Source organism: Manis pentadactyla, chromosome 4 (genome assembly GCF_030020395.1).
Source record: "Manis pentadactyla isolate mManPen7 chromosome 4, mManPen7.hap1, whole genome shotgun sequence".
NCBI classification, from domain to species: domain Eukaryota; kingdom Metazoa; phylum Chordata; class Mammalia; order Pholidota; family Manidae; genus Manis; species Manis pentadactyla.
The window spans coordinates 110,605,267-110,623,845 of NC_080022.1; the positions used below are offsets into that span (position 1 = coordinate 110,605,267).

The following is an 18,579-nucleotide window of genomic DNA, read 5'->3' on the forward strand; positions in this document are numbered from 1 at the left end:
AGAGATCAGACAGAGAGTTATTGTACATGTATAGGGATACTATATATATCTCTGTATTTAACTATTACATTTTCTTCTGAAACCATGCATCCAAAACACAAAGCAAAGCAAAAGACCCCGAATAGCCAAAGTAATCCTGAGAAAGAAGAATAAAGTGGGGGGAATCTCACTCCCCATCGTCAAGCTCTACTACAAAGCCATAGTAATCAAGACAATTTGGTACTGGCACAAGAACAGAGCCACAGACCAGTGGAACAGATTAGGGACTACAGACATTAACCCAAACATATATGGTCAATTAATATACGATAAAGGAGCCATGGACATACACTGGGGAAATGACAGTCTCTTCAACAGATGGTGCTGGCAAAACTGGACAGCTACATGTAAGAGAATGAAATCCCATACACAGAAGTAAATTCAAAATGGATCAAAGACCTGAATGTAAGTCATGAAACCATAAAACTCGTAGAAAAAAATATAGGCAAAAATCTCTTGGACATAAACATGAGCAACTTCTTCATGAACATATCTCCCCGGGCAAGGAAAATAAAAGCAAAAACGAACAAGTGGGGCTACCTCAAGTTGAAAAGCTTCTGTACAGCAAAGGACACCATCAATAGAACAAAAAGGTACCCTACAGTATGGGAGAATATATTCGTAAATGACAGATCTGATAAAGGGTTGACATCCAAAATATATAAAGAGCTCACGCACCTCAACAAACAAAAAGCAAATAATCCAATTAAAACATGGGCAGAGGAGCTGAACAGACAGTTCTCCAAAGAAGAAATTCGGATGGCCAACAGACACATGAAAAGATGCTCCACATCGCTAGTTATCAGAGAAATGCAAATTAAAACCACAATGAGATATATCACCTCACACCAGTAAGGATGGCTACCATCCAAAAGACAAACAACAACAAATGTTGGCGAGGTTGTGGAGAAAGGGGGGAACCCTCCTACACTGCTGGTGGGAATGTAAATTAGTTCAACCATTGTGGAAAGCAGTATGGAGGTTCCTCCAAAAGCTCAAAATAGACATACCATTTGACCCAGGAATTCCACTTCTAGGAATTTACCCTAAGAATGCAGCAGCCCAGTTTGAAAAAGACAGATGCACCCCTATGTTTATCGCAGCACTATTTACAATAGCCAAGAAATGGAAGCAACCTAAGTGTCCATCAGTAGACGAATGGATAAAGAAGATGTGGTACATATACACAATGGAATATTATTCAGCCATAAGAAGAAAACAAGTCCTACCATTTGCAACAACATGGCTGGAGCTAGAGGGTATTATGCTCAGTGAAATAAGCCAGGCGGAGAAAGACAAATACCAAATGATTTCACTCATATGTGGAGTATAAGAACAAAGAAAAACTGAAGGAACAAAACAGCAGCAGAATCACAGAACCCCAGAATGGACTAACAGTTACCAAAGGGAAAGGGACTGGGGAGAATGGGAGGGTAGGAAGAAGAAAGGGGGTATTATGATTAGCATGTATAATGTGGGGGGTGGGGGAAAGGGGAGGGCTGTGCAACACAGAGAAGACAAGTAGTGATTCTACAACATCTTGCTACGCTGATGGACAGTGACTGTAATGGGGTTTGTGGGGGGGACTTGGTGAAGGGGAGAGCCTAGTAAACATAATGTTCTTCATGTAATTGTAGATTAATGATAACAAAATAAAAGAAAAATAAAATAAAATAAAAAAGCAAAGCAAAGCACAAGGACCCATTTCCACCCCCAGTTATCTTTTGGCTGGGCTGGGTGACCCACTTTCCCAGGTGTGTCTCCCTCACCAGGTTTAGTTTCTTCAACTATTCAACAGGAATTAAAATAAAACAAAACTCCTTCCTCCCAGGGTTATGGTGAAACTGAATGAGAGGTGGTGAGTAAAAGATGAACCCTAAGGTATCTAGCGACCTTTCTTTTTCCTACTGTCTGAGCCACATGGTCTAAAAGCCAGTCTAAATTACCCAATTTGTATGTGTGTGTCGTTCTTTTTTCTCCATGACACGGCTGTTATTGGGATTTGCAACTATTTGTATTAATGTCATTAATATCTACATCATCAGCGTTAACCATGCTGTTGATATTGACTTACAACCACATGCAAGACTCTGTTCTGAGCACTTTGTGTGGATGATATTATCTCTTTTCGTCCTCATAGCAATCCTGAAGTGGGTGCAATTATGACCCTGCCTTACACACGAGGAAATGGAGATCCCAGGCTTTTTTCTTGGGAGCCTTTTCCTGGTTAGGGGTCAGGAGCGCTAGCCCTTCCCTCTCCACTGCAAGGGGCCTCAGGCCTCAGCCCCGGTTCGTAGCAGCGAGGACCCTAAACTTCTGTTCCCATCCCCTTTCTTTCCTCTGCCATCCTTCCTCCTCTTTCCACCTCTCTTTATGTATACTCTACTCTCTGCTCCTGATTGCACCCCAACCACCTGCCACATCCCCAAAAGATCCTGTCAGCAGGGCTGAATTGGATGCCTTTGGGGATAGTAAAACAGACACGCCTCCCGGATCATCTGCATTCAGGAACAGATTGGAGCACTGGTGGGGGGCATGTAGCTCAGTGAACTCTTTTCTCAGTTACCATCACCAGGAGCGGGCTAAGTCTGGGACTGTGGCCATTCAAGGGACGCCTGGCCTTTCCAGGCACCCCGCCCATGGGCAGTTTTCCTGCTCCTTTGTTCCAGGACCCCCATGGAACTTGGAAGCTCTACCCAGAGGTCCGGTCCAGGCCTGCTCTTGGTCTGTAACTTCAAGGACCCCATGAGCCGGGGGTATGTTGTGCCCAACTCCCTCCTGGAAGGCAAAGAGTGAGAGGGCAGGTGAATCTGGCCCCTCACCAAGCATTTCCTGACCACCTACGGGGTGCCAGGCACTGCTTGGGTTGGCGCTAGTGCCACAGGGATGACCAAGGACAAATCTTCACCCTGATTCCCTCCCTGGAATACTGCCAGCCCAGTGCTGGGGGCAGGGAATAGGATAAAAGCGGGAGAGGCAACGAGGAGGGCCCAAAGAGGAGAAATGGAAGGAAGGGCTACAAAGGCTGGGTCTTGAAGCAGGGCTTCTCAGGGCTACAAAAAGGGGAGGGCGGAATGTGTGAAGACACTGTATACCTGGGACTGCAGATGTTCTGTGGGTCTAGAACCTACTTGTTCAGCTGGTAGAGCAACTGAAACCTGTGGCGGCTCTGAGATACACCAGGAACTCGATGTATATTGAAGTAATTTTTACTGGGGTCTTTTTAATTTAATAACTATTAATAGAGTTGCTAAAATAAATTGAACGCTTATTCTGGACCAGACATTTTTTACTACCTTATAGGAATTGTCACTTTTAATATTTCTAATAACACTATTAGCAAGATGCTATTGTCTCCGTTTTACAAGTGGGAAAAGTGAGGCCTACAGAGATTTACTTGCTGAAGTGATGTTAATACGGGCAAGGCCAGGATTCACATTCAGGTCTTACTCCGAGTCCCTACTAGCTATGTACCTCTGCTGCTGAGAACTGCCATGCAAAAGAAGGTGGGCTTTATTCTGAAGGGAATGGGAACAAAGTGGACAAATTTTAAGCAAGAGGGTGACAGGCGCAAGAGATACGTTTTTAAAAAGATAGCTCTCACACAGAGTGGAAGCTTAGTGGCAGAGCAGAGAATCTAACTTGAATATTTAATCCTCTAGATCAGAGCTGGTGAGGGCATCAGTTAAGGCAGGGACCATGGATGGAGAGGGTGATAGAATTGAAAGTCAGAAAGTAGATTTCATGGCCTGAAAATTGGTGACTCATGAGATTTGGACCAAGGAAAAGAGGAGGGAACTTCTGACCTGAACAGATGGAGGGATAAGGGTGTCTTTCAGTAAGACGGGAAATACGGACGGGAGAGAAATGGTCTTGGGGAGCAAAATGATGCAGTTCTGGAAATAAACTGATTTTGAAGCACCTATTATCCACCCAGAAGGACTTGGCCATGGGGCAGTTATAAATATTTGTGTAGAGTTCAGGATAGGGGTCTCAGCAGAAGACAGACATTTTGGGAGCTCTCAGTAGAGAGACAGAGATATGGAAAGCAAGGAATCTGTGATCTCACCTGAGTTGCAGAGAGAAAAAAAAAAAAAGCAACGGCCAAGGTCAGGCCAGCGTGGGTGAAACGAGAAATATTGACAGGCCTAGAGAAGTGGAGGAGAATAGGAGAAAGCTGACATGGGGACCTGGCTAAAGATAAGAATGACCAGGAGAGGGTGTGAACCCAAAGAGCGGGTCCTCTTCCAAGGAAGCAAAGGGCCATAATACCACTTGGTCTCCCTCTACACACACACACACACACACACACACACACATACACACACACACACACAATTAAAATCTGTACAAAGACTGTCTTTCATTTCTGAAAATTCCAAGATTCAGGGTGGACTTTTCCTGCAGCCACGCTAGCCATGCAGAAGCTAATTATTAGAGGAAGAGCATGTATTTACCTTGTCGTTAATTTTATCCTTTAACTCTCAACTGAGAGTAAAGAATCATTTAAGTACAGAAATGATTAAATACTAAAACTTACATTTTAAGTCATTATCTTGTATCGATGAACTCAGTTTATGCAGTTCTCCCAAGTGGATTTGAAAGACTGCTGATGGTAGGCCTTTACAGTGACAAGAATACATCAACAATGCCACTAAACTTCCCTTTGGGATCCAGACAGGGAGACTTCCTGGATGTCAGAGGTGCTCAGACTGGTAAATTAAAGTACTGTGATTTGGGGGGCAGGGCAGGAAGAGGATGTAGAGGACTGACACCCGACACTAACATCGCAGGTTCTAAAAGGTCTGGTTTAGCTGCTCTTGGGCCAAAGGTGCTGGACAAGTCACTCACTTGAGAGCCTCAGAAAGCCCTATGTTCCTATGTTCCTGAAAGGTTTGCCACAAGGCTGGATGAGATTGATGGGTGCAAAGTTGCTACTTCTCAAGTCAGAGAGTACAGGCCCAGGCCCGTGGACCTGTTAGGCAGAAAGACAGAAATGAGCGAGATGGAAAGGAGAAAGGGCCCCCCAAAGATGGCTCAAGGAGTTGATCAAATAGAACCAGAGAGCCAGAAATGACTCAGAGAGTTAATCAGATGAAGCCACAGGGTCCAAGAGCGACTCAGGAAATGTCCAGGGTCCCCCCATATAAGAAACATCAGAGGCACAGGCACAGCACAGCCCCTGTCCCCATTTCGCCAATCAGAATAAGCCTAGAGAGCCGACAGCTGTCAATCGGGGACCTCTCTGCCCTGCCAAAAACCACATAAAAGAAACCTCAGAATGAGCATCCACGCCTGCCTGTCTCACCTTAGGCAGGCCTGCTCTGTTACTCTATGCAGACTGTATTAAAACTTACTTTGCTTTCTTGACTTTGGTCTCTCGTCTCACTGTATCTGACTTCCCTGTGACACCGAGCCGAGTCCTTTCCTTCCTAACAGACCCATCCTGCATTTGGAGGCCCAAGCAGAGAACGAGGGCCTGAACAGAGACCCAGAGGCATGCTCTGAAAATTGCTGTGACTCTGGGGCAGAAAAATGTGGCAACCTTTAATAGGGGGCCGCAGTCCCTACACTGCTTTCCTCTTTTTCTGACACATCTCAGGAGAGGTACTGGGAGCTTTAAAAGCCAAAGTTTCTTTCCTTTCTCCTTTTTGCCCTCTGTGAATTCTCACTGATCTCTCTAATGAACGCTTTTAACCTGTCAATGTGCCGAGACAAAACAGAAAACATGTCTTGGCCTCTTCTGGGTCCGAATAAGTGACTAAGAAGGTTGAGAAGACGTGTTCTCTAAAGTCATGTACAGCCTTTGTAAATGAGCTCTGTGGAGATGGGCTCTGCAAGACCCTGCCCTACTCCCCCAAACCCACTAAGAGGCCTTGCACTTCCACCTCCCAAATGGTACAAGAATCACTCCTAAGGCCTCCACCCTCACTATTTCCTTCCACCTCCCAAATGGTACAAGAATCACTCCTAAGGCCTCCACCCTCACTATTTCCCAATAGTGGGGAAATTCATCTCCCCAAAGGAAGACCATGTTCTGCCTGTTTGATGTCTCTTCCCGAGAACTTGAATTCAGAGCCGTCCATCTATCCTTTCTCTACATAATCCCTCAAATACCTGAAAACAGAGTTCCCACGACTGAAAGGAAAAAGAAAAGAAAAAAAAAAAAAAACACGTAGAGAAATACCAAGTCTGGTGAGGAAATCCAGACACAGGTCAAAGGTATTTATTTGCCAACGCCTGGACAGAGTACTCCTGTGAGTCTCCTGTGGACAACCGCAAGGAACGGTCCAATCAAGACCCAGTCACTTAAGGTCTGTCCACACACCCTACTGTGCCGCCCTGTAAGTCCGGGGAAAGGAAACCCCGGGGCAAAATAGCTCTAAAAACCGAAGTCAGTCAAAGGGAGAAATAAAGTTAAAAAATCCGTTTCTTGCTTACAAAGCGCAGTCCGGGGGCCCTTCACGCTTTCCTGCTCCAGCAGAAGCAAAACCGGCCCTCCCCTCCCCTTTCGCGTACAGCGAAATGGAGAACTTCTCTCCACCCCTAAGGAATGATGCAAACGCTGTAAAGCCGTACTTCTTTCCACCTTTGAACACCTACTGATGTGCAGGTGTACTAAAGCCAGGCGAGATACTCTGGAAATACAATTTTAACCCACACGCCCTCCCCGCCGGGTTTTGCCTAGGAGCCGAGTAGGCAGTGATATCCTAAACGGCCAGAGAAGCGGGGTAATCACCGACACCCGAGCGCAGAAATCCCGAACTTGAACCGGCCGAAACCCGGCGACAGGAAGGCGGCGATCTCCCCTTCCCAGCAGGGGAGCCGCTCGGGATGGGGCTGGAGGTCGCGGGCGCGCAGCTCTGCGTCGCTGAGGCCAGGCCGAGCGTCCCCTAGTGACTCCTCCGGGTCTCAGCACACCGTCGACACCGAGGCTCCTGCCGGCCCTGCCGTGAGTTTGCAATTTGGGGTCACCGTCCAGTGCAAAAAAGCGCCCGACCACGGAAGCGCGCGAGCCCGCTGCGGCGGGAGGGCCGGATCACAGCCGCCTCGAAAGGCGGCGAATCCAGGTGCCCAGGAAGAGCGGCGGCGCGGCGGCCCCGGCAGTCCAGTTTACGCGAGCGGCTGACCGAACCTCTGCGCAAAGGTCAGAGCAGACCCCACAGCGGCTGAGCAAGACGGGGGGGTGAGGGGGTGGGGGCCTAGACCTGACGCCTGGCCTTTGGCCTTATCTGCTGACAGCCCAACGTTTTACCTCCCGCTCTAATGCCCTCCCCTCCCGGCGCATTAAGGCAGTACGCTCTAAGGGCACACACAGGGCGAGTAGGCACAGCTTCTTCCAAGTGCTGCTTGTGGGTGGCTCTGAAAAGAGCCTTTGGATATGATGGAACCTCGAGGCGAGAGCGTACTTTCTAAGCCCGCTCCCCGCGGATGCGGCGGGCCAGCTGTATATCTTTGGGCATGATGGTCACGCGCTTGGCGTGGATGGCGCACAGGTTTGTGTCTTCGAACAGCCCTACCAGGTAGGCCTCGCTCGCCTCCTGCAGCGCCATCACGGCGGAACTCTGGAAACGCAGGTCCGTCTTGAAGTCCTGCGCGATCTCGCGCACCAGCCTCTGGAAGGGCAGCTTGCGGATCAGCAGCTCGGTAGACTTCTGGTAGCGCCGGATCTCCCGCAGGGCCACAGTGCCCGGCCGGTAGCGGTGCGGCTTCTTCACGCCGCCCGTGGCCGGCGCGCTCTTGCGGGCCGCCTTGGTGGCCAGCTGCTTCCGCGGTGCCTTGCCACCGGTCGACTTGCGGGCGGTCTGCTTTGTGCGGGCCATAGCGGACCAAACCACGAGCTGCGCAGTGCAGATTCTGGAAGACTAACGAGGTGCGGGCCCAGGCAGCGGTCTTTATAGGCACAGTCTTTTCCCCATTGGGCGGGACAACAATTGAAAGTCCCGCGCTGGCGGGCCATTGGCTGTGACGTCATCGACACCGCACCACTGATTGGTTTGGGTAAAATCCTCCCTATCCCGCCCACCCCACCCCTTTCTACTTTTGCCGTTTGCCAGGGGTTGTTCCCTACCTTGTTTTCCCTTTCTTTCGAGGCCAGAGTCCGTCCTTTTCGATCCCAGCTGCGTTCAGTGTTCACTCCTCAGCCCCACACTCCCTTAAAACACGCTATCTACCCTCTTCCTTCCCTCACTTTGCAGCTGCCGAACTGAAACGAACCTCAGATCTTCCGTTTGTCCCCTGCCGGCAGAACGCCTTGTTACTCTTCCGGAGTTCGTTTACCTTACCTGCTTGGTCTGACGCATCGTTTTTTCCCGCCTTTCGGATCGGAAGGTTGTCCGCTCCCTCTCCCACCCCATCCCCGCCCCGGGGCGCAAGATTCCGTGTTTTAAACGAAAAAAGCTGAGCCTAGACCCAAGGTCAGCCACACTCGCCAAAACTGCCGGCTGTCCCACCACCTGGGGTGTACGTGTTGTGTGCGCGTTAGGCGAGTGCCTCGGCAGCAACTCGGGGGCGCGCACGGCTAAGGCGTCGGCACCTTCACCTACGTTAAATACCGCTTAACGACCCACCAAAACAAAAAGATGGTTAAGTGTTCAAGACTTGAGATGGGGGGAGAGCGGTTTGGGAGTAGAGGGCAAATAACACCGCCCCCACTTCCGGCCTCGACACTTGCCAGTGAGAGAAAAGGAATTGAGCGTGGCTAACCGTTTACAACTCTTTATCTGAAGGAGTGGGTGGCTCTTAAAAGAGCCTTTTGATTTCACAGGTGCCCCTTTTGAGACGGGGGCTGCATGGGCTTCCGGACGCTCTAGCCTCACTTGCCCTTCGCCTTGTGGTGACTCTCCGTCTTCTTCGGCAGCAACACCGCCTGGATGTTGGGCAAAACGCCGCCCTGGGCGATGGTGACTTTGCCCAACAGCTTGTTCAGCTCCTCGTCGTTGCGGATGGCCAGCTGGAGATGACGGGGAATGATGCGCGTCTTCTTGTTGTCTCGGGCCGCGTTGCCCGCCAGTTCCAGGATTTCCGCCGTCAGGTACTCGAGCACCGCTGCCATGTAGACCGGCGCGCCGGCCCCCACCCGCTCGGCATAGTTGCCTTTACGCAGCAGGCGGTGCACTCGCCCCACCGGGAACTGAAGGCCGGCGCGGGACGAGCGCGACTTGGCCTTAGCGCGGGCCTTGCCTCCTTGCTTGCCACGGCCAGACATAACGGCGCCAGTCACTTGCGAACAGCTACCCAACCCCTGACAACCAAGAGTGTCGCCCTAAGCCTCCCCGCCTCACCTTTTTATAGGCAGAACGGCGATTGTCTACGGTGCACTTTGATTGGCTAAAGCAGAGCTTTGACCTGTTGACCAATAGAGTAGCTCAGCCAGAATCCTTAATTTACATAATCCCGTCTCCCTCGCAGGAGCGCCACCGAAAACTCGCCAATCACAACGCAGCGTAATCAGAACCTTAATTTGCGTGCAGCCTTTTTAAGTACCGAGTCGCTTCCGGCAGCCCTGTTTCTACTGTTTTGTTTGCGTTCCCGCTCGTCTCGGCTGCCCGAGCTTCCCCGCTATGCCTGAGCCGGCAAAATCCGCTCCCGCGCCCAAAAAGGGCTCGAAGAAAGCGGTCACCAAAGCCCAGAAGAAGGACGGCAGGAAGCGCAAGCGCAGCCGCAAGGAGAGCTACTCCATCTACGTGTACAAGGTGCTGAAGCAGGTGCACCCCGACACCGGCATCTCGTCTAAGGCCATGGGCATCATGAACTCGTTCGTCAACGACATCTTCGAGCGCATCGCGGGCGAGGCGTCCCGCCTGGCGCATTACAACAAGCGCTCCACCATCACGTCCCGGGAGATCCAGACGGCCGTGCGCCTGCTGCTGCCCGGCGAGCTGGCCAAGCATGCCGTGTCCGAGGGCACCAAGGCGGTCACCAAGTACACCAGCTCCAAGTGAGTCCCCGCCGGGACATGGCGCTCGCACGACTCGCCGGCCGCTTGACTCCAAAGGCTCTTTTCAGAGCCACCCACCTTCTCAGTGAAAGAAGCTGCCTCTCTATGGTCTTTTGCTACCTCCTCCTTTGATTTTTCCGCTTTCTCTTCTACAAAACGCTTTACGTTTGAGTTCATACTCCTTAAGTATCAATGTTTACACTTCAGCGTGTCTGGCTGGGGAGTTGTAAACGGGGTAGAATGGCATGAGAGTTGGTTCATGGTGTTTTGGGAAGTGGTTTGACTGTGGCAAGTATCTGAATAGGTTACTCAGTGTGACCCGTGAATGATAGGGCCTAGGTTGTCCACGCCAGAAACAAACCAATTAGGAAGCGATTGCAGTGCTGTGGTCTAGAGCAGTGGAAAGTCTGGTGTGCAGATCGACATCAGCACTACCTGAGAATTCATTAAAAATTAAAATTTCATACCCCAATAATTGTTAAGGCCTCTGGGTGATGCCAATGCATGCTAAAGCATTATGAAATCACTGGGTAGTGTAGACAGTTGAAGTATAGTACAGTAATGAGATGGTAAGAAATGTTTGGGTTAAGCTTATATTTTCGAAGTACAATTGATCGGTTTTGACGAACGTGCTTTAAGGTAAGAGTGAATTCCTAGGTTTTTGGCCTGAATTTCTGGCGCTGTTAATTAGGATCGAATACTGGGAGGAGGTATAGGTTGGGGTATTGAAGAGTGATCCAGAGTTGTGATTTAAATTGGAGAAACTTTTTGATATTCAAGTAGATATAAGGAGTTAGCAGTTTGAGAGATGCCGGTAAGGCTCAGCAAAAAGAGAGAACATAAATCTGCTTTTAAGGATTACCTCTGAACACACAGCAAGAGGGGGAGGAAGGGCTCTCACCTTAAAGTATTCTTCTATACTTTATTTTCTCCTCATGTGTTGTTTCCATAAAGTTTTCTTCAAGACGTTATTATATATTTGCCATGAAGTTTGACTTTGTAGTTGATGGTCATATAATGTATACTATTAACTATGTAGTATTTATTTTTCTCCTGTTTCTCTAATATTATCCTGATTTTCATTGTGGACTCCACCTAATCTTATGTAAGTGGGTCTGAAACTTAACTGCCCATTGTAATCACCTGGGGAACTCTAAATACTGAAGTCTGGGTGGCACTCCCAGAAATTCTGATTTAAGTGGTTTCAGGTACAGCTTGCTATTGGGGGATTTAATGAAAGTTCTCCAGGTGACTCTAATGGTCGAGGACAATTGCTTCAAGTTTGAGAACCACTGCCACATACGTTTCCTAGAAAACATCTAACCCACAGTTTTTAGGTTGGCATGATTAGCCAGCTCCTTTCCCATGTTGATTAGTTCAGGAATCTAGACTGATGTAGTTAGCAATTTAGCTGAGTAACTGAGTAGGGGAATGTAGATTGCTCTTACCTTTTGTGAAAGAAGTTTCTTTATTTCAAAAGGAGTGTTCTGTGGATGTGAAGGCAAAGAATGATTATAGACAACACTGAGGAGGGGAGGGCACAGCTGAGGGGAAGATTCAGAGAACTGAGCCACTCATGGAGTTCAGCAACCTTGGAGTTCTGCTATACTACTTCCAGACATCCAGATAAGTCAGTTTGACATACTTTTATTCAAAAACTAGTTTGAAACTTGAAATATTTGAGAACTACTACTTTCCCAGCATAAAAGAAAAGGTGATAGACCTTTCATCTTCAAAGAATTTAAAAAGTCCAAATAGGGCCGATAAGGAGAAACAGTGTTGCAGCTACACATCTGGACTAATGTCCAAGTGTTTAAAAACGTTTGATTTTAGTGCCAAGTATTACCATGCAGAAGGGATATCTGGGATTTTCAAAAAATTGGAAATTTTATTTAAAAAGTAAACAATGTAATTCTATCATTTTAAAATTTTAGTAATTTGATTTCTTAGGGCTGCCATAAAAAAAGTACCACAAAACTGAGTGGCTTAAAACAGCAGAAATCTATTCTGTCATAGTTCTGGATACTAGAAGTCTGTAAAGCAAGGTTTTTGAAGGGCCCTTGTAGGTAAAATTGTAACATTTCCGGAGTATCTCGCCTGGATTTAGTGCATTTGCACATCCTCTGAGGTGGAGAGAAGTTTATCTCCATGACAATGGGTAATTATCTGGGCAACCGAGGGCGTGTCTGAACCTGAGAGTTTAAGGGGAGGGGCTGTCTTGCTTGATTGCTTGCTTCCTTCCAGAGCTGTGGAGAGTTTGGGAGTGGGAAACGTTATGTCGGGTACTGAGATGAGTAGAGTGGCTTCCCTGCGGACTCACCCTTCCCTCCCGTAGTGGTTGCAAAATACCCATCATGCTTCAGGGAATCTGACACTTCTAGAATGGCTGACAGCAGCCATCAGGGTAGTTTGGTCTAATCAGGGTGATTTACCATATTTTCCCAGTAGTTGGAAAACGTATGTAGAGCTCCAGCAGGTACTGCCGGAATTGGGTATGAAAAATATCATCTATAATATGGACCCCCAGGGCCCTGATAAGGTGTTCACTATAGGAATGAGAAATCAGGTGCTGCATACAGCTCCCACATCTCTCTTTGGGTCCCTAGTGAATACTCTTGCCCCCCCCTCCCCCAACCTAGGGCAACCCGTAAGGGAGGCTACTCGTACTTTAGCAGATCTGGGGGAGGTTAAAACAATAAGGGAATGGAGGAAAGTACAGGCCATGACTGAAAGGAGAAGTGCAAAAGGCCCCGTGAAGGTCTGGAGGACCCAGATGTGGGTTGATTTGATAAAGGCTGGGGTAGTGAAAGAAAAACTTGATAGGCAGTCCAATAGAATATTGTTAGAACTGTGGCACCAATTAAAGCCAGAGCAGCAGTTCCAGCCGCTGAGGTCCAGGACATGGAAACCAGAGTCAAGGTCACATGCCCGGCCTGTGTCCCTGCAAAGTTTCATGGGAGACGGTACTCAGGATTCACCTGAGCCCTCACCCCCCACAGGAGGATGATTGGGCATCACGGTTCGACTGGGGTGCGGTGTCAAAGTCCCCACCTTGGGAGACATGGTGGGGACCAGAGGCCACATGTAGAATTAGCAATTCATTGGTCCCCTGTGAATGTACAACGTGTCCTGGCGCTGGTGGACACAGGAGCTGAGTGTTCTCTGATTCATGGCAACCCTGAGTGTTTTCCTGGGAACCCTGCTGTGATGTATGGCCACTGGGTAAGGCAATTAGTGTGAAGAAAGCCCAAATCTCATTGGGGATAGTGCGTTTACCCCCAAGGGAGTATACTGTGTACCTTTCTCCCACACCTGAATTAATTTGCGGGTAGATATCTTGCAGGGCTTGTGGTTACAGACCATTGTAGGTGAGTTCAGACTGAGGGTATGTGTGGTTAAAGGCAGTTCTGAGGGGACATGCTAAGCACACACCTGTAGCTCTGCCTGTACCTCAGCGGGTGGCAAATAATAAGCGGTATAAATTGCCGGGGGGCACAAGGAAATTGGAGAAACTCTACAGGAGTTGGAGAGGGCAGGCATCACAAAGCCCACTCATAGTCCTTTTAATTCCCCAGTGTGGCTAGTGAGAAAGCCAGATGGCTCCTGGCATAAGACTGTAGACTACATGGAATTGAATAAAATCACACCCCCTGTGCATGCTGCTGTCCCCTCTACAGCAGACATTCTGGACACCCTCAGCCATGAACTGGGAACATATCATTATGTAGTAGACCTTGCTAATGCTTTCTTCTCTATTGACATAGCACAGGAAAGCCAGGAACAGTTTGCCTTCACGTGGGAAGGCCAGCAGTGGACCTTCACTGGCCTTCCACAGGGATGCCTCCACAGTCCCACCATCTGTCATGCACTTGTAGCCCAGCACTTGGCCACATGGAGGAAACCGCAAATAGTGCGGTTGTATCACTACATTGATGATATTATGCTCACATTTGATTCTCTTTCAGATTTAGAAGGGCCAGTTCCTAGACTGTTGCAACATCTACAGGAAAAAGGATGGGCTGTGAAGAGCACCAAGGTTCAGGGACCTGGTTTGTGTGGGAAATTCTTGGGGATTGTCTGGTCAGGTAAAACTAAAGTTGTTTCTGAAGCAGTTATAGACAAGGTCCAGGCTTTCCCCACCCCTACCACTGTGGCAGTATTACAAGAGTTTTTGGATCTTTTGGGCTACTGGAGAGTGTTTATCCCGCACTTTGCACAAATTCTGAAGCCCTTATACCAGTTGGTACGAAAGGGCATCAGGTGGGACTGGGATGAGACATGTGCAGCTGCTTTTACTGCTGCCAAGCGGGCAGTCAAAGCCGTACAGGCTTTGAATGTAATGGACTCATCAAGGCCCTGTGAAATAGATGTTCACGTAATTGAAGATGGTTATGGATGGGGTCTTTGGCAGACGCCAACCTATCGGATTCTGGTCACAGCTATGGAAAGGAGCAGAAGTCCTGTACACCTTGATAGAGAAGCAACTGGCTGCTGTGTACCACAGCTTGCTGGCTACAGAGCCCATTGCTGGAACAGGTCTGACCAAGGTAATAACCACCTATCCCATCGTGGGGTGCGTATGAGACTGGACCCAGAGGCCACCGCATATTTTCAGCAGCACAGAACCCTCTCTACTAGCCCCTTAAGTGGAGAACCCCAACACTTATTGGGGCCACTGACCTATACCAGTGGGAAGCAGGAAGAACTTGCCTTTCAGCCCTTGGAGGGAAAAGCCCCTACACCTGAAGATGCTTGGAACACAGACGGCTCCAGTGGTGGGCTGCCCCCAGTGTCCAGGGTTGTGACTTTCCATCCTAAGACTGAGACAATATGGATGGAGGATGGCGAGGGGAAGAGCAGTCAGTGGGCTGAGTTGCGGGCAATATGGCTCGTCATCACCCAGGAGCCTTCCCCCATAGTTGTCTGCACTGACAGCTGGGCCGTCTATCGGGGCTTGACCCTGTGTCTACCGACATGGTATCATGCCAACTGGATGGTTGGTCTCTGGCCTCTTTGGGGGCAGGAGTTGTGGCAGGACCTATGGGCCTCTGGTCACATTAACACTGTTACTGTATATCATGTGACTGGCCATTTGCCTTTGGCCTCCCCAGGGAATGATGAAGCAGACATATTGGCCCAGGTGCGCTGGCTAGAAGGAAAGCCTGCCTCTGATGTGGCCCAATGGCTACACCAGCGTTTGTTGCACGTGGGGCAAAAGACAATGTGGGCTGTAGCTTGTAGGCGGGCCTTGCTATTGACCTTTGAAGAAATCGGCAGAGCCCGGAAGGAGTGCCTTGTGTGCTCTAAGAGGGACTTACACTGATTCCCACAGTAACATGGGACAATAGTAAGGGGGCTGATACCCCTTGTCAGGTGGCAAATAGACTCTATTGGGCCTCTGCCCATATCAGAAGGGTATCGGTATGCCATGACTTGTATGGACATGGCTGCTGGACTATTGGTTGCTTTTCCTGCACGTCGTGCAGATCAGCAAACCACCAAGAGGGGCCCAGAGTGTCTCTTTGGAGCCTATAGCCGCCCGCAGGTGACTGAAAGCAATCAAGGCACCCACTTTACTGGACATGCATGACAGAAATGTGTGCAGCAATTAGGAATAAAGTGGAAATTTCATGTACCATATAATCCTACTGGGGCAGACATGGTAGAGAGAGGTACAACAGTTTGTTGAAATCTGGCCTGAAGTCGGACACCAGTAGTCTATGGGGTTGGTCAGTTCGCCTATGGACGGTGCTGCGGTGTTTGAATGAGAAGCCACATAAAGGAGCTTTGATCCTGTGGATATGCTCACGCACCTTGCTGCCTCTCCTATACAATTGTACGTCCAAACCAAAGAAGAGCTACTGAAGCCAGGATATGGCCAACAGAGCAACATCCTGCTGCCAGCCCCAACTGCGTTAAATCTTGGAGACACTGTTGAATGGACGTGGCCCTGTACATTTTGACACATGGACCAGCAATGGCTGGCCCTTCTGGCACCTTGGGGGAAAGGCCTGGAAACTGGCCTCGTGTGTATTCCTGGAGTAACAGAAACATCCAGGAGGTAAGAGCATCTTACAGGGAAGTTTTGTTTTATCTTTATGGGCAGTGCATGTACCTCCTATAGCCCTATGTATTGACCCATCTGTAACTCCCACAGGGAGGGGGGTGAAAGTCTGGTATACTAGACCAGGAACGAGATCCCATTCCTGCCACTGTTTTCTCACAGGACCACTCTCTTGAATGTATCCTACCTGATGGACAGGATTTGCCTATGCTGGTGTCATTAAAACGTGTATCTTATCGCGCTTAATGTTATTTTCTTCTACAATCCTTGTGGCCTGGATGCACCCCATGGCTCCAGCCACTGTGTGATGATTGCTCAAAACCCTCTACCTCTTCAGCTACTGCTTGCCTATGGAATCGGAGAGCTATGGACTTAACCTGCATAAGACTTTGAACCTAGGTGAATCCTCCCGCTTGAGGATTATCATTATTTTTTTGCTGTTGCTATTGCATGTCATTAGTTTGGTCACAATTTTCCACTTTTCTCACCCAGGGACCATTGCAGAAGAGAGGGAACGAGTAGATTTTAAGGCGAGATTTTCGGAGGGGTGGCCTGCTGGGTCAGTGGTAATATTTCCAGAATATCTTGCCTGGCTTTAGAGCACTTGCATAGCATATCAACAGGTGTTCCTCAGGGTGGAGAGCAGTCATTCATCTCCATATCAATGGGTACTTACCTGGGCAACTGAGGGCTGATCTCAACCTGAGAGTTTGTGGGGAGGTCTTGATTGCTTCTGCCCCAGCAGGAAAGAGATGTCCCTGACTGCAGTTTGTAAGCAATAAATGGGTTTTAAACTTTATTTATACCTTTGATTTAGGTTTTAGAGGTATTTTGCCTTGGGATTTCCTCTCCCTGGAGTTACAGTAGTATAATTACATTGAGTCACTTTCTCCACTTTTTAGGATTAGCTGTTTTCTGCTTTCCTACCCATATTTGGAGAGTCCTCAGGACCAAATAGTGACTGCCCTCTTATCTACCTATAATTCAGTTATTTACCTAATATCTGGCATGCCTCTTTAAATGTTTTTGTTATAGTCCTACCCTGTAAACTCAATCTTCTGTTTTCTTTACCCCTTATTCTCCATCTTGGTGCTTTACCTAAACCTTTCCAGGCTCCAGCCTTCTCCCCGTCTCTCAGTAGATCCGAGTGAGGCAGGGACAGGGACAGGGGACAAATATGATTAACTTTTTCTGTCTATGATGAAAAATGCTGAGATACAAACAGTATAGTAAGAACAGAAGGGACCCCATCATAAGGATAAGATTCTATTTTAAAAAGCAGATAGTTGAGAAGTAAGATTCCTAACATATTCTCTAGTAATCAAAGAACAGTCTACCTTAAGGCGGGGCAGGCAGTCTTAACTGATATGTCCCCACTAGTTGAGGGTAATCAGTCCTTGGAGAAGAACAGGATAAATAAATCCCTTGTGTTGGGTTATTTAACAGAACTAGCTGGAGGACTGATAATAAAGGAAAGGAGACATGGTATCTGTCACCAGAGATAAGCACCTTGAGACCACAAGTCAAGCCTATGCCGAACAACCTCCCCTCTGCCCTATTCCCCATTCTTAAAAGCCTTAAACGACAGAGTCCCGAAACTTTCAGTGCACCTCCTCTCTGAAGCTGCTCACACTTCCGTTCTTTAAGTGTGTACTTTCAAATAAAGCTTTCTCTCTGCTCAAATTATTGCAGTTTGTCTCTTTGCTATTTCATTTTATTTCCAAGTCTTCACTCTGTCTCTGCTTTACTCCTAATATGTAGGAATTAGCTGCTGAGAGGTCAGTTTGGGCCTGCATGTTTCCATCACCTGGGTGACTGGAACAGAACTGCGGCTGTGCCATCCGCTCTTAGCTGCCTGCCTGAAAGTCTTTGGGTGGGAAGTTCTCCCAACATAGCCTCACTCCATTCTGTGCTCCGTGGCTCCCCAAAATCCTGTAGTGATAGGGGCTAGTGTAAGAATATAGTGATTTATCCTCCATTTACCCCATGGTCCCAAGCACATAAGCCGGTGAGAATCATGCCGGGGGATTGCCTGGGCTTACCTCGCCTTATCTCTAAACATCCCGACCCTCCCCCAAGGCAACAGGCCGAGCGGATCTGCCACAATAAAAGGCACCACACAGCTGCCCTCTCTCTCTGTCTCTGTCTCTGCTGCTCTGTCTCTGTCTCTCTCTCTGTCGCTCTCTCTCTCTCTCTCTCTCTCTCTCTCTCTTTCTCTCTCTCTCTCTCTCCCTCCCTCCCTCCCTCTCTCCCACCACTCCCTCTGGTGCAGCCACTCTCTCCTTCAGATAATAAAGTCTCTTGTGTGGGCCTGTGACTCCTGACTCATTCTGGGTAAGGAGGGTCATGGCGAGATACCCTTTCAGCTAGTTCCCTTGCCGTGCCTGATTCAAGCAGACACAGGATTCCAGATGACCCCGGTTTCAGGAGTTGGCAAAGAAATATGCCCTAGGGTGAGAACTTTTCCTCTTTCCTTCTGCATGTATCTGTTCTCTCCTGCTTGCATGGCAGTTGCCATTCCCTGCTGCTCTTGCTT

General features: G+C 48.6%; 3 protein-coding genes across 3 annotated transcripts; 1 reads left to right on the plus strand and 2 right to left on the minus strand.

The window, feature by feature from the left end:
• Positions 1–6,451: 6,451 nt before the first annotated feature.
• On the minus strand, positions 6,452–8,050 carry LOC118907921 (histone H3). Its single transcript, XM_036876969.2, is given in 2 exon segments — positions 6,452–7,883; positions 7,886–8,050. Coding segments are annotated over 2 exon segments (561 nt in total). The 5' UTR covers positions 8,015–8,050; the 3' UTR covers positions 6,452–7,451.
• Positions 8,051–8,771: 721 nt separating this feature from the next.
• Positions 8,772–9,310, minus strand: LOC118907922 (histone H2A type 2-A). The gene has a single exon (XM_036876970.2). It carries the CDS (start codon positions 9,245–9,247, stop codon positions 8,855–8,857), a length of 393 nt encoding a protein of 130 aa, XP_036732865.1. The 5' UTR covers positions 9,248–9,310; the 3' UTR covers positions 8,772–8,854.
• A 226-nt stretch (positions 9,311–9,536) lies between these two features.
• On the plus strand, positions 9,537–10,039 carry LOC118907923 (histone H2B type 2-E-like). Its single transcript, XM_036876971.2, has one exon. It carries the CDS (start codon positions 9,603–9,605, stop codon positions 9,981–9,983), a length of 381 nt encoding a protein of 126 aa, XP_036732866.1. The 5' UTR covers positions 9,537–9,602; the 3' UTR covers positions 9,984–10,039.
• The last annotated feature ends 8,540 nt before the right edge of the window (positions 10,040–18,579 follow it).